The sequence below is a fragment of the Zootoca vivipara genome, chromosome 6, assembly GCF_965207765.1.
Source record: "Zootoca vivipara chromosome 6, rZooViv2.hap1.1, whole genome shotgun sequence".
Taxonomy (NCBI): domain Eukaryota; kingdom Metazoa; phylum Chordata; class Lepidosauria; order Squamata; family Lacertidae; genus Zootoca; species Zootoca vivipara.
Window position 1 is genome coordinate 77,253,945 of NC_142589.1, and position 15,538 is coordinate 77,269,482.

The 15,538-nt window shown below is 47.8% G+C and overlaps 1 protein-coding gene across 1 annotated transcript in view; it reads left to right on the forward strand.

The window, feature by feature from the left end:
- The window catches only part of SLC1A5 (solute carrier family 1 member 5), a 36,431-nt gene extending 26,060 nt beyond the window's left edge, over nucleotides 1-10,371 (forward strand). The window contains exons 7-8 of the mRNA XM_035119549.3: nucleotides 1,865-1,999; nucleotides 4,653-10,371. Coding sequence (XP_034975440.3) covers nucleotides 1,865-1,999; nucleotides 4,653-4,881 — 364 coding nt within the window. The 3' untranslated portion in view covers nucleotides 4,882-10,371. The remainder of the gene's footprint in view (nucleotides 1-1,864; nucleotides 2,000-4,652) is intronic.
- The last annotated feature ends 5,167 nt before the right edge of the window (nucleotides 10,372-15,538 follow it).

Consider the following 15,538-nt stretch of genomic DNA (forward strand, 5'->3'; position numbering starts at 1 on the left):
GTTGCGGCATAGCGCAATAACAAAACTGCAGGCTTAGGCAGAACTTGCGACCTGAAGGGGTCTGGGGGGGGGGCGGAGGTGGGAGGTTCTGCTCAAGTGACCTCTGCTCTGCTGGAAGCAGGATTTCAGCTGGGGCTGTTTTTGCTCCTGGCTGGTCATCCGTCTATGTTTGTTCCTCTGTCTTGGGTTAAAAGTGCAGGCCCCCTTCCCCCACAAGATCCAGCTCTGCAAACCAAGTTCCAGTCCAGTTTGCGTGTCTCGGTCAACAGCATCACGTGCTGCAGATGTGGCAAGCTGCTTTTGGACCCTGAGGGGATTCTCAAGAACACTTCTGTCACTGACTGCCAGCCACGAGGAACCTAAGCAATTCCTTGGGGCTGCCCTGTGGGTTTTTAAAGGGGTGCTGAGGAAGCAGAGGGAGAGTTGTGCCCCCCTTCACCCTCCGTTGCATTGCAAAGGATCCCCCAGCAGATGAACCTCTCAGTATCGCCCCCCTTTGTCATGCCGCATGGGAGACAACTTAACAAGACTGCTGTCCGAAAGGGGTGGTGGGGGACACACAAAACCTAACAGCTTAAATGATGATGATGATGATGATGTGTGTTTACCCTAAAGTAGTTCTTTGGAGTCTAGACCAGTGTTTCCCCAAACTGTCCCAAGTTTGGGAAACACTGGCTCTGACGGTTTGATTTTCTTATTCATTCATTCTTTATACAGCGCCATAAAGGCTTTCAATTTGTCATTTGATGCGGGGAGACAACTGCAGTGGAATTCCCTCCCTTAAAAGGCCAGACTAGCCCCATCACCGATGGTCTTAAGGCAGGCAGTTAAAACTGAAATTTCATCTGTGTTGCAGACTACTTTAGGGGGTCTTTGTTAGGATGGAAAAGTGATCTCAGAAACAGATTACGAATTGCCGATGAGGAGGCCTCTGGGTCTCCTTTATTCTGCTCTGTGGGCTTAGGTTTGGCTATTGCAGAGCAGCCATCGCCAACCTGGTGCCCTCCAGATGTTTGGGACTACAGCTCCCATCAGACTCGGCCAGCAAGGCCATGCTTCCATCCATCTCTGCGTCATACAGCTGTGCTGGAGGGGGATAATGGCAGTTGTAGCCCAGAACATCTGGAGAGCCCTGAATTGGTGAAGGGGGCTGTTGGGCATGAGGTGAGAGATCTGACTTTTAGAAGACATCTGAAGGCAGCCCTGTTTAGGGAAGTTTTTAATGTTTGATGTTTTATTCTGTTTTTAGTGTTCTGTTGGGAGCTGCCCAGATGGGCGGGGTATAAATTATTATTATTATTATTATTAGGTATGATTCTCCAGAATGCCAAGAAACGATAAATTGTGAGGGTTAGGGTGGTGCAGAGAGGTCATGGTTTGAATAAGGAACCTACAGTAGAAGGAGGGAGATGAGGAAATCTTTGGCCAAGGGTCCAAAAACCCAGGCACCCAGTTGCCACTGGTTACTAAAATTGGGAGTAATGCTTGAGTTTCCAGAAGGTGGCTGATCTCTCCCTACCTATCACTGACTGAATTTATGCTGGTCTGCCTAGGATCTGGTTGCTGCCTTGTCCTGTTCTCAACCAGTAGCCACTTCCTGGAGGAAGGGCTTCCCAGTTAGAGCTCTGACCTCTCTTGGCTAAGCTCTGTGTGGAAGGAAGGAAGCTGATCTTGGCGCTCTGCTCTCCTTCCAAGCCGGCTGCCACAAAATCTGGCTGGCGCCTTCGGCTTTGCAAAATCGAAAGTTACCCTCCTCTCTCCCTGCTGCTTTGGGTTCCCCCCACACTCTCCAGATAAAGACTAAATCCTGCACTTGAGCATCAAGAAGGACACATCTCTTAACCAGCCCACTTCCATCCCACAGAATTACTGCGACGGCGTCCAGCGTTGGAGCTGCTGGGATTCCTGCGGGCGGCGTCCTCACCCTCGCCATCATCTTGGAAGCTGTTGGGCTGCCGACCAACGACATCTCCCTCATTCTGGCAGTGGACTGGCTTGTGTAAGTACTGCAGGGGCAAAGGTGGAGGGAGAGGCTCGGCGATCAGGAGCGACCAGCGATTTCCCTGACTGATGTTTATAGCATCACAGGGTTGGCAGGCTAGCAAGTCCCAACTTCCCCATCAAAAGACAGGATCTTTTCCCCTCCCGCCTTGCTAGTTCCCCTTCAGATCCTCTTCCTCTTGTGATGGCCTCATTCCTCAAGCAGAGAGGAGGGACTTCTGCAGCAAGTGCCTCAAGGAAGAGGCCCTAGGTTCACATAGGAAAGCAGAAGCCATTGCAGAGAGTTGCTGCCTTGAAAGGGGGTGGTAGATAACCAGTTGAATCTTCTGCAAATAATCCTCCAAGGACAATTTTTGGGGTTGGGGCATTTGACTGGACAAAGGTGCCTTGGACCAAGGCCACATTTGTACCATACACTGTTAAAATATGCCATATAATGCCCATTCTGCATTTATAAGAATTCAATCTTTTAGCATGGCAACACCTAAACTTGAACTCGCTGCCTGTTGACATCAGGCGTGCTCCCACACTGTTCTCTTTTGGTCACCTTCTGAATTTTGTTATTGATCAGACAAGGCTATCCAGCTGCATAGAATGTTGATGTGTGTTTTGATCTGTTTATTGCTGATTTAGTTTATTGCTGATTTTAATTTTTAAATAGTTTTTAAAGCTGTTTTTGCCATTAATTTTACTGTTTCCTTCTTCTTGTAAACCACTTTGAAGTTTTTTCAAAAAAATTTTTTTTGCAAACAAACTGTGTATAGGTTTTATGAAATAATAAAAATCAATAAATTTAAAGGGTTATGATTCCGCTTTAAACAATGGCTTGGCCTAGAAAATCCTGGGAGCCGTAGTTTATTCAGGGTGCAGAGAGTTGTTATGAGACACCCCTATTCCCCTTCACAGCTACAATTTCCAGAGTTGCCTGTAAAGAAGGATTGATCATTAAAGTACTCTGGGAATTGTAGTTCTGGGAGGGGAACTGAGTCTCCTGACAACGCTCTACACCAGGCATCCCCAAACTTCGGCCCTCCAGATGTTTTGGCCTACAACTCCCATGATCCCTAGCTAACAGAACCAGGGGTTGGGGAAGATGGGAATTGTAGTCCAAAACATCTGGAGAGCCGAAGTTTGGGGATGCCTGCTCTACACTCTGTACCAGGGGCCGGCAAGGTTTACCTCGCCTGGCCAGTTCACTCCAGCAGAGATCGCTCCATGGGTCGGATCGTGAGCGTGCCCGCCTGCAATTTTCTGCGTCTATGTAGACACGATTTTTGACGTCTGTGCATGTGCAGACGCGATTTCTGGTGCCACAGAAGCGAGTCCCTGCGCTGTGGCAGGTGGGCGGCTCGGTTTGGGGGCGGCTCCTGGGCGGGTTAAACAACCCCTGTGGGCTACTTGTAGCCCACGGGCCTTAGGTTGCCGACCCCTGCTCTGTTCAAACCAAAGCTCCCAGAATTCTTCAGTGGAAGCCATGCCTGTTGAAAGTGGTATCATTGTGCTTTCAATAGCTGGTGCAGATATGGTCAAAGTCAGCTCTCCAAAGATTCAAGCAGGGGGCTTTCAAGCACAGATGCAGTGTTGAATGTGGAACCTTCTGACTCCGAGCCATTTTTCTTGCATTTATTTTTTTAAACCCAGTCACTCTGGGGAGGAAACAAGGAGGCCTGTCCTCCAGCTCTCCTTCAATATGTCCCCGGGATGCCCAGTCCCCCCCCCCCCGAGCGGTGTGTTTTGTTCGTGACGGCCATGTATTTGTCCAACTGACTTGTCCAGTATGGCTGGCTGGGCCAGGTGTGCTGAGGGTCCCTGGGGGGGCATCAGAGGAAAGGTTAAAAGCAGCTGAGAATTTAGCTTTTCCTCCTGTCGCTTGGGGGAATCTGCACACGGAGCAAGAATACAGGAAGGGCCCGGCTGGATCTGGCCCAAAGGTCTTGCCTGGTTCAGCAGCCACATGCCTCTGCATCTTCTTAAGTGGGGCACAAAGGTCTCAGCCTTTGCCTGCTGTTTGTCTGCTTCTCAGAGATAGATTGCTCCTGAACACGGAGGCTCTGAGTCCAGTGAGTGTTCCTAACAACCCTTATTTCTTAACCCCGAGCACCTTCTCAGGCAGGCTCAGTCATTTTATTTTATTTTAAAATTTATTTAATCAATTTTTCGATAGAAACATCAACTGCAAAAGACACAACAAAAACCTATAATAACAGTAATCACAATTTGACAATTCAGATTTGGATACACTGATATACCTATGACTACACCTTTTTAAACAACATTTTCCCACCTCTCTCTCCTCCCTCCACTTCCCACCATTATCCGCCATATCGCTTAGATAGTCATTCTAGATTTCTTAATATTTATCCATTCTTATTTTGCGTCGACATGCAATTCGTTTGTATGTAGCTAATCTGTCCATATTATCAATCCATGTGCTCAGTGGAATCTTTTTGCGGCTCTTCCAATTCATTTTGCTACTAATATAGCATGGTACATCCATTTTTTTTGACCCCTTGAAATCTCCCACGTTTCTGGAATATGGTTTAGAATTAAATTCAGTTCCTCTAAAGAACAATTTCTTTTTATTACTCTTGCTATAAATATCCTCACCTTGCAGCAAAATGCTCAGTCACTGCCTCTTTCTTTTGCACCAGGGATCGCACCTGCACCGTCCTAAACGTGGAAGGCGATGCTTTTGGCGCTGGGCTCCTGCAGGTGTACACCGAAAGGACAGAAGGCAAAGCAGAGGCAGAGGAGCTGATGGAGATCAAGACGGACGCCGGCAAGGGAGTGGGGGCGGAAGAAGGCTCCCCACTGATCAAGAGGGACGGGCCTGCCCCCTTGGAGGGCATCAACTCCTGCGAAAAAGAATCCGTGATGTAAAGCAGCCTACGAAGCCTTTTTAAAGTTAGGGTTCCATTTTTAAGGACAGCTCCCGAATCTGCTCCACCTTTGAAAGACTTCTGTTTCCCATAAGAAGCAGGGGCAGGCGGTTCGATTTTCACCGAGAACACTCCTTTCCACCTTTTTTTAATGACTGATTTTTCACACAGTTGCTTTTAAATTTCAAACAGAACTTCCCCCCCTGAAAAATGTCAACTGCTGGGGGCTTGATGCTGCCTGGAAATAGCCCTGTTTGGCTGGAAGCCTCTCCCTCTTAAGGAGATGAGGGTCAGCGTGCTGTTGCTCAAGAGAAAGGGCACTCTGGATATTCTCAGAGGCACAATACTTTGCACGTTCCAGGCTGAACCCTTAAGTTTTTAAATCTGCAACGTGGAAACTGGTAGCAGTGACTTTGGAGATCTCTTAATATCACTCTTTTCCTTCTTCCAGATCTCTAGCTACCTTTGCTGCTTTTTATTTTATTTTGTGTTTTGGACCAAGCAAGTGGGTGGTGGTGGTTTGTCCTTCCTGTGTCTAATATCTTTGTCTCCCTCCCATTGCCCCCCCCCCACTTTTAGTTACATTTCATTGCAGGAAGAGGAAGCAGACTGCTTTATTTCTGGACAGATTTATTCTCCTCTGGTCACCCCATAATTCAATAACTTGAGCAGTGCACCACTTGAACCTATAAATACCTATCGTCAAAACAGGAATGGGGAGAGAGAACATTTCTTTCTGTCTTTTACATTTCTTTCTGTCTTTTACAATTTTTTTGCTGCCTTTCCACCTTGCAACCCCTTAGAATCCTCGTGCCAAGGCTGTGCGATGTGCAATTGAGCATTGAGAGTCGCTGTTGGGTCGCTGGAATTTCTGCCATTCCCTGCAAAGCCAACTTTCCTTGAACTGCTTAAAACCTATGTATTTTCCTCCCTTCTTCCCTGCTGGCTCATCACGTGCAAGAACTAGACAGTACTGCAGTGCTCTCTTGAAGTGGCAACTCCTGGTTCAAACAGCTGCGATGCAATTTATTTTATTTCTGGAACTTAAAAGGATCCAAATGTTTTTTCCTCCACACTGGAATTAAAGGGGCAGGGCAGGGTTAGCAGGTAAAAGAAAGTGAGAGAGACTGGAGTAGCTTCAGAGGTGAGAGTTAACCTCTGAGGCTCAGTTTCCCATCACTTTTATTCTAGTCTTGTGCCGAGGAGCCACTGATGAGCAAGTGGGCAGGCTTTGCAGAAGGAGCTGGTGAGTGGTGGCCCCCCTGGACCAAATTTTCAGCACTGCCTGGCCTGTCCAAAGCCCAGCAGACGCTGAAGCAGACATTAGCAGTGAGGAAGAAAGGGAGGAAGTACCAAGGTGATTGAGCGAGTGGTTGCTGAACAACTCCAGGCACGCCTGGAAGAAGTGGACCATTTGGATCTAGGGACAAAGGTGAGAGCTGTTTCCTAGTCCTGCTGGATCTCTCAGCGGCTTTTGACATCATCGACCACAACATCCTTCTGGACCGTCTAGAGGTGTTGGGAGCTGGGGGCACTGTCATACAGTGGGTCCGCTCCTTCCTCCCGGGCCGTGTTCAGAAAGTGGTGGTGGGGGATGAGTGTTCAGACCCCTGGGCTCTCACTTGTGGGGTGCCTCAGGGTTCTGTCCTCTCCCCCATGCTTTTTAACATCTACATGCAGCCGCTGGGAGAGATCATCAGGGGGTTTGGGCTGGGTGTTCATCAGTATGCGGATTATACCCAGCTCTACCTCTCTTTCAAATCAGAACCAGTGAAGGCGGTGAAGGTGCTGTGTGAGTGCCTGGAGGCGGTTGGAGGATGGATGGCGGCTAACAGATTGAGGTTGAATCCTGACAAGACAGAAGTACTGTTTGGGGGGGGGGGACAGGAGGCGGGCAGGTGTGGAGGACTCCCTGGTCCTGAATGGGGTAACTGTGCCCCTGAAGGACCAGGTGCGCAGCCTGGGAGTCATTTTGGACTCACAGCTGTCCATGGAGGCGCAGGTTAATTCCGTGTACAGGGCAGCTGCCTTCTTTGCAGTGGCTGACAAAGGCTTGGCAGCACCTCCACAGAGAACTGCAGGACCTTAACTTAAAGCAAATACTGTATATGCTTATGCACACACAGGGTCACTTGGAAACCATGGCTGGGCCCGCAGCCTTGTCCTTTGTCACGTGCAGGCCTAGACCTTGACCAATGGAATCTTTTGTACATTTTCAAGTGTCTCTGCAATCTTGAGGACTGGGAACTTAGCTGAGAACTATTTTGATTCTCCCATAGGCATTGGATTCTACCCAGGCATATCTATTTCCATACCTTGTAGCTTCTGGAGTCTGTAGATCGGAATCCAGGTGCCCTGTCCTGCCACAATGCCCTGTGCAGATTCAGAATGCATATTACCTACTACCAATCAATAATAATAATAATAATAATTCATTATTTATACCCTAAGTCTTTCCAGCCACTCTGGACAGCTCCCAACATAATATTAAAAACATGAGAAAAGATCAAAGGTTAAAAACTTCCCTAAACAGGGCTGTTTTCAGATGTCTTCTAATAGTCAGATAGTTGTTTCTTTCCTTTACATCTGATGGGAGGGCGTTCCACAGGGCGGGCGCCACACTACCTTTTGCTGATGCAAATGTGGGTTTGGCCACAGGCGCTCATGACCTGGCTCATACCTGCCTGAAGCATATCAGTGGAGATGTTTTGCAGTCTTAAAAATAAATTTAAAAAATCAGTAGTATGTCAGAGCTTTTAATTCCGACTTCAAGGTTTTGAGCTGGACGCAGTCTCCCTATTTTTGCCATGCAGGGCTCCTTAGTAGGCTTTGTGTGTCAATTTAGAGGTAGGCTTCAAGTGGGGTCTAGGCCAGGGATAGGCAACGTAAGGCCCGGGGGCCGGATGCGGCCCAATCGCCTTCTAAATCCGGCCCGCGGACAGTCAGGGAATCAGCATGTTTTTACATGAGTAGAATGTGTCCTTTTATTTTAAATGCATCTCTGGGTTATTTGTGGGGCATAGGAATTCGTTCATTAAGATCTTTTTTTGCTGCTGAAATGTTACTTGATGGAAGTGCTAGACTAGGGCTGCCTTCTTTAGTTACTCTTCTAAAGCGTATAAGATGTTGGGGAGAGCCATCTGTTGGCAAAAATGATCAATCTGTTGTGAACCGCCCTGTGATCTTTGGATGAAGAGCAGTATACAAATTTAAATAATAATGATAATCTCTGACAGATTTATGCTCCTCCATCTAGCAACTTCCTCCTTTAGCAGTTCTTGTGGTTGTGCAAAGGAGACTTAAGGAAGGGCTCAACAGGGCTCTGCAGAGAAATGAAATTCTGCACAGCGGAAAATGCTGGGTTGGTAGACGATGTGTGAATTAAATGTGTTTGCTTTGTGAACATCATAATAATATTGCAAGGATGACACAAGTAGGCATTTTCACCTCTGACGGCTGAAAGTTGTAGTTTCTTCCCCCAAAATAAAAGCTACTCTTTTGTGACTGGTTCACCACCTGCATGCAATAGTATATAATGTCCAAATAGGTGCAAAGTTCTCCTGGTGAGAATTCTGGAGTCCTCCCTTCGTGCCAACAGAGCTCCCCACCTGTTTGGGCAGGAATGGTGTTTTAAGTTCTATGAGTGGGCGGAGATCGCTGGCATTAAACAGGAGCTCTCTAGATGCACCTCCGCACTTTGGAACGGGTTTGTGCCAAGGCTTCCCCTGCCAAAGCAACTTTTATGATAATGCCTGTTGAGATCAGACCTCCAGATAACGGGCGGAAACATCTGCCGTCTCTTTTGGGGGCACGGGCTGTACTACATCAAAGCCTGAAAGTTTCAGGGTTTGAACTTTTGGTTCTAGTAAGTCCAGGTGTGACTTAACGGAGAGAAACGTGTTGGACTCTGGGATGGGGGAAAGCAGAGGCTTCTGCCAGGGCTGTGTGTTGGGCAGTTTGTGACACAGTGCATAGAGGTTTCAAGGTTCTATCCCTCATTGCTGCAACAATACAATTCAAAGTGGAGAAGTGGTTAAAGTTCGCAGCCCTTAGGTGTGGGGATCCAAGGTCTTCCTCCTTTCCGTGGCTAGCAAAGCCAAAATGAAATTGTGCACAGACTGCAGAATAAATTGTGCACAGACTGCAGAATAAATTGTACAAAACATGAAACAACACCAGTTTTATCCATGTGCCTGATTTATATAAAGGATGTGGTACATAATTTTTTTAGTTTTAGCGCAGAACACATGCATTCCCTGGCATTGGGTGATCGTAAGAGGCTGGCTCCTGTACCCCAGACACCCCTTGTTCAACATTCCGCTTTGGGTCAACCTTCAAATGCCAGTGACTGGTATCCAGCTGGCACTTCAAAATAAACATGGGTTTTGTTTTAGTGCCAAATATGCCACCCTCTGTATTCTAACAGGAGGTGGTAGTTCCTAGTACAAGCTGTGTTGAGAGCCAATGCAGGTGGATTGTTCCAAGTGGGAAGCTGCAGGTGCAAATTGGTACTCTTTTCATGCCGGTTTAGTTAACAGTTGCTACCTCTTGTTGCTTCAAAGTATGTACCCTCTGTTGCTGAACGCCATTCAGAATTGCCCTCAACCCACAAAGAGGGAAAGTGGGGACGACCATTGGGGCTCTCTAAGCTCCCACCATCTGCAAAGGGGTTTGGGTGCATGTGACAGCTGACACTTCGGTGATCCTGAGCCACAAAATTTGGGAAGGGAACCTCCGGGGTTATCTGGTCTTGCTGCTTGCCCAGAGAGAGGATATTCTATTTGCTGCTAACTCTTCTCAGCTGCTCAGAGATGGGCACGGCCTCCCCCTGTCTTTCCTTCTGCTGCTATTGCAGTTCTCCTGCCCTCGGTCCCGATCCTGTACGGAAGAGAACCTAGCTAGCCTGGAGGCTGCCTATACCACTAAGTTATTGGGTGGTACACTTGCTTTAGCGTCTTGTTTCACAGTCAACAGGGATGCAGGATGGCACCATCTCTGTATGTTGGGGGGTATTTGATGCCTGGGTTAAGAGCTGGCTTTCCTAGGAAGCAGCTATGATAACTTCCCAATATCAGAGCAGGTGAGCAGGGTGGGCTGTTGTGCCAACTGGCATTTTTCTCCTATGTTGAACCTGCTGGGCTTTGGCAGGGGCAGAGGGGTGCGGTGGGCTTGCATTTCTTCAAACCAGGTCCTGCTCTTCTGTCCTTAGTGGCAGCCTGATCCGCAGGGAGCTGCTTCTTTCCATGCTTTTAAAGCTGCACCTGCAGGTCAAGCTGCTCTTTAAAAAATGCAGGCAGGGCCTTCCGTGTTTCTGGTGAGCTAGCGAACCCCCAAAGTGGTGGCGAGACTGATTTTTTTTTGGGGGGGTGGGGGAGACAAATCAGGCTGGTTGTTATTTGCACACAATCTCCTCCCTACATTGGGGGTGGTGAGGGGAGGAAATGTACAATTGCCACATCACATAATATAATAAAAACAGATTTGGAAGCAATGCGTGCCGATTTGTTTTCTTCATTGTCTATTGTAGTCAATAGAATTTGCTGCAGTGTGTAAGAATTGTGTCTGCAATAGTTTTTTCTGCCCATTAGTCCAAAAGCATTGGCAACCCATTAGTCCAAAAGCATTGGCTAGTGATACTGCAAACAACGGCTTATAAATTGCTAAAATGAGCATTGTTCCAACAATTTTTAATCTTATTATTACAGGAACTTCCATGATAAATAAATAACAGACTCTGGGAAATTTATAAGGCATTGCCTGCATGGGTTGTGCTCTTCCTTTTTTTTTTTTTGCAAACTCATGCAGTTCCTGAGTTTAGTGGAAGTAATGCTGACCAGCCTTCCTACCTTATCCCCACCTCGAGGGAAGGGGAGAAGGAAACACAGGAACCTGCCTTAACCTGGTCTATTTGTTCATCTAACTCAGTACTGTAGCGCTGTGGTCTAAACCACTGAGCCTCTTGGACTTGCCAATCAGAAGGTCGGCAGTTTGAATCCCCGCGACGGGATGAGCCCTCTTACAGCTCCTGCCAATTTAGCAATTGAAAGCACGCCAGTGCAAGTAGATAAATGGGTTCCACTGCGGCAGGAAGGTAAAGAGTGCTTTCATGCGCTCTGGTTTCCGTCACGGTGTTCCGTTGCGCCAGAAGCGGTTTAGTCATGCTGGACACATGACCTGGGAAGCTGTCTGTGGAGAAACGCCGGCTCCCTCGGCCTGAAAGCGAGATGAGCGCGGCAATGCCATAGTCTCCTTTGAATGAACTTAACCGCCACCAAACCGAGGCCCCTCCCTGCATCCAGGACTCGATGCCATGGTGGGAGAGTGCGCTCCTGCACTTGGGGGTTTCCCACAGGCAAGTGGTTGGCCATGGTGAGCCCAGGATGCCGGAATATGTGGGTCATTGGCTTGATCTGGCAGGCTCTTATTGCAGGCACCCCCAAACTCTGCCCTCCAGATGTTTTGGGACTACAATTCCCATTCCTGACCACTGGCCCTGTTAGCTAGGGATGATGGGAGTTGTAGTCCCAAAACATCTGGAGGGCTGAGTTTGGGGGTGCCTGCTCTTATTGTGTACTTCAATGCTGCCTGCCTGCAGCGAGGGGCTTGTTTCCCTTGTTGCATCAGAACCCAGACTTGGGCATCTATCTCTCCTGTATCCTCATTCCAAATACTGAAGAGGAACATTGCAAGCCACATCATGTACTCTTGACTGTAGCTACATTTCCAGCCCATGGCAGGTTTTCTTTGTGGAAGCTGGAACCACAGTCAACTCTGCACGAAAGCCAAGGGGCGCCTGCTCTCTCTGCAGGCTGCATTAGGCTCAAGGTGAGTTCAGGTATCCTGCAATTCCTGGCCTGCCCCGGCAACTCTGAGAAGCTGCTCGTGCCCGGGCTGAATAGCTGCATGGGTGCAGCTCCTGGGTGCTCGCCAGCCTCTGAACAAAGAAACGCAGGGCTTGAGGTACTTGGAAAAACAGACCTTAAGGGAACGCAGTCTTCTGTCCTCTGTTGACTTGCTGTAGCTTGCTTCCCACTCTGCCCTTTTGGTACCTGGCAAGAGAAGCACCTGGCACTTGCACGACACACCCAAACGGCTGGGTGTGTAACAAAGGGAAGCTGTGTGCACAAAGGGAGAGGGAGGCTTGGCACAAGCTTGGCTGGGGGGGGGGCTGCTGTTTTTATTTCTCAAGGGCCTAGTAAGTTAAAGCCTTTCTGATAAAAAGGGCAAAGAAAGGCCTCTGTGCAAGACCTTGGGAATGCTAGGAAGCCGTCTGATATTGTCAGACTATTGGTCTATTTAGCTTAATATTGTATTCACTGACTGGCAGCAGCTCTCCAGGCAGGGACCTCTGAACGCTATCTGGGGATACAGAGGATTGAACCTGCATGCAAAACAGTTGCTCTGAGCCATGGGCCTGCCTTTGTTGACAGCCAGACATCAAGAGTGCTGGACTAGGAGGCGTAATGGTTTGACACAATATACTCCCTGTTGTTTTGTACCCATTTTCTAGATTGTCTGTAGTTGGGGATGATGAGAGCTGGAGTGCAATGACATTGGGAGGGCCATGCTATAAGCTACCCTGAGTGTCAAACAAAACAAAACACATTCTGGCAATGCATTTATTGTGCCTTTGGGCAATTGTGTGACAGTCACACAGAAACGGGCCTTAGCTGTTGATTTGTGTTGAAATACTCAGAAGAAGGAAAGCTCATGTGGATAGTTTTACATAAACATAAAACTGATGCAAAATCTGCCACCAAAGAACAATCACATAGGGTTTTGCCTCATTTAAGTGTGTCCCAATCCTATGCATGTTTGCTCAGAATTATATCCCGCCCCCTGACAGCAAGAGGACTTATTCACAAGCTAACTTAATCCCCAAAACAGCGCTGTGTGGCTTTCCAAACAACATTCAGGAATTTAGTGCCTTTCCTAGCAGTGACTCACTGCATTTCTGCCTCGTGTACAGCTGTGATGGGCACAAAGAGTTCTACTGATCGAGCTGAAACTCAACCCCTCTCATTTTAGAAATCTGGAGTCTCGTGCAAATTCTGAAGACAAGAACAGCCATGCTGGATCAGGCCAGCGGCCCATTTAGGCCAGTATCCTGTTCTCACAGTGGCCAACCAGATGCCTGTGGGAAGCCTGCAAGGACTTTGATACAACAGCAGTCCCCCCTTCTGCAGTTTCCAGCTACTGATATTCAGAAGCATAACACCTCCCATTAATGCAGAGCATAACCATTGTGACTAGTTGCCATTGATAACAAAATATCCCCCGTGAAGTTCTCTAATCCTCCTTTAAAGCCACCCAGGTTGGCAGCCATCACTACCTCTTGACTAGGCATGGACAGGTTTTCTTTTGTCTGTCCTTAATCTTAGGCCCATCCAGTGAAACTGGATCTTGTGAGGGTGGCAGCAGCTGCCAAGCTGGATGACAGTGGAGGTTTGTAGCTTCAGTGTTTTGGGACAGTGTCTTATAAGCAAGTTTGAGGACGGCTGCTGCTGCCCTCTTCTGGCCAAAACTTCATACAACCTATCAAAAAGCTGGGCCAACAGGTGAGGTAGAGACGTCCTAGATCAGACTTCCTCAACCTCAGCCCTCCAGATGTTTTAAGACTACACTAGGGATCATGGGAGTTGTAGGCCAAAAACATCTGGAGGGCAGCGGTTGAGGAAGCCTGTTCTAGATCTACCCCCTGTGACGTTTAGCTAAGGATTAGATCCTAGATCGCATTTGTAGAAATCTCTTGCATGCACCAAGTCCTTGGCTGGAAAGGCCCTCCCTGCCCATTTTCACTTCCAGCTCAGGGAAAGCCCACTTCCTTTCCAAGCCCGTTCTGTTTCCTGCAACGGCAATGATGCTTCCTTTCTCGCCGGCTTGTTTCTTTCCTTACTGCTGCCTGCTGCCTTCCATCTTCTCTGCACACAATTTATGTGATAAATGTAAGCCACAGGGATGATACATTTGCTGAAAGGTAACCTGCCTCTATTAAAAGCCAGACAGGAGCCAGGATTTTTTTTTTAAAAAAAAACCCTCTAGGATTATTGGGAGATGGTAAACTTCAGAGGCGGTAGAAATTGGGAGGGCAGGTTATCAGCTGAAATCTCCTCAGGTCCTGGAAAGCAGACACCTGCCTTTGTATTTCCTGTGTCTGTGATGTGCAGGGGGTGGGGGAACCTCTATGTTGTCTACAGGGGACATTTAATTTTAAAGTATCTCTTCCGCTTTCTAAAGAACACTAGGTGAGGATCATTAACATGAATTAAACCAAAGGTCCACAAGGCATTAGAGCCTCGTGATGCCAGAATTACTGACACCAAAACGTGTGCAAAAAGAAAATTTGAAAGTGCAGGATTGTCAATACCATAAACTGGGTTTATAATAGTTTCGCTGCCATGGCCCTTCGTCCAAGATATCCTGGGAAATCTAGTTTGGGGCAGGCAATAATTCTACATTAAGAGTTCTCTGTTCCCCTTCTGAATTCAAATTACACGAAATGAGATTTCAACTAAGCATCTGGAAGAACTTTCTGACAGAGTTGTTCGACAGTGCAACAGACTCCCACAAGAAGTGGTGGACTCTCCTTCCTTGGAGGTTTTTAAGCAGAGGTTGGTTGGGCAGATAGATGCCTGTCACTGTGATTCCTGCAATGCAGGGGGCTGGCCTAGATGATTCTCGGGGTCCCTTCCCGCTCTACAATTCTATGATTCTACCCTTTCAACCCCAATCCTCAGTGTTGTTTAGGGAAAAGGTGGAAGAAAAACAGAGGACATAAAGAGGGGCAGAGGCATTTTAAAAATTACTGTATATTCCTGCGTGTAAGACTACTTTTTAACCCAGGAAAATCTTCTCAAAAGTCAGGGGTCGTCTTATACGCTGGGTCGTATTTCTTATGCGGTGGGTATATCCCAAACTCTATATTTTAACTGGAAAATTTGGGGGTTGTCTTATATGCCCAGTCATCTTATACGCCGGAATATACGGGTAAATCTGGGTGCTGTGGGTTCAGGTTGAAAGCGAGTTTGAAAATCTGAAGTCTGGCTCTTTCCATCTTCTGGGCAGTCAGGATATGGGCTCTGCTTTCATGCCGAAGGGCTGCAATTAGCTACAAAGCCTCTCCTCATGTGACCCTGGAGCTTGAAGGCTGCCAAGCTGTGCATGTGAACTTGTCATTGTGCTTGTGACGATGCATTCACGGCTATAAGGAAACTGCTTGCAGGGAGGTGAAACAAGGGGACCATGTCTGCACGACAACTTTCGGTACACTAGCACACAGCCAGAGAGGGACAAAGAAACAGGCACCTTTGCACCCGTACTAAGTGAGACACCTGCCACAGCCGCTGCGTGGCCCCAGACAAGCCCACGATTGCTACGACTATGCTGTGGAAGAGTGGGCTGGGGTCACGTGAGCAGGTGGGGTGCACACCTGACCACCTTCAAAGCCGCTAGCCACCAGTCCCCAGGCAGTTCAAGTGGGCTGGAACAAAAGCAAAAACACAATGGGACTCTGTGTTATTTCTCCTTCCTTTAGAGTTTCCCTACATTTCTGGTATTTTCTTTGGCTTAATCCAACAACCCCTGAGGAGGGTTAATTTTTTTTTACTTTTTACAATGCTGTGAAATATAAGAAGCAAACCAACAGAAGCATTGCCAAG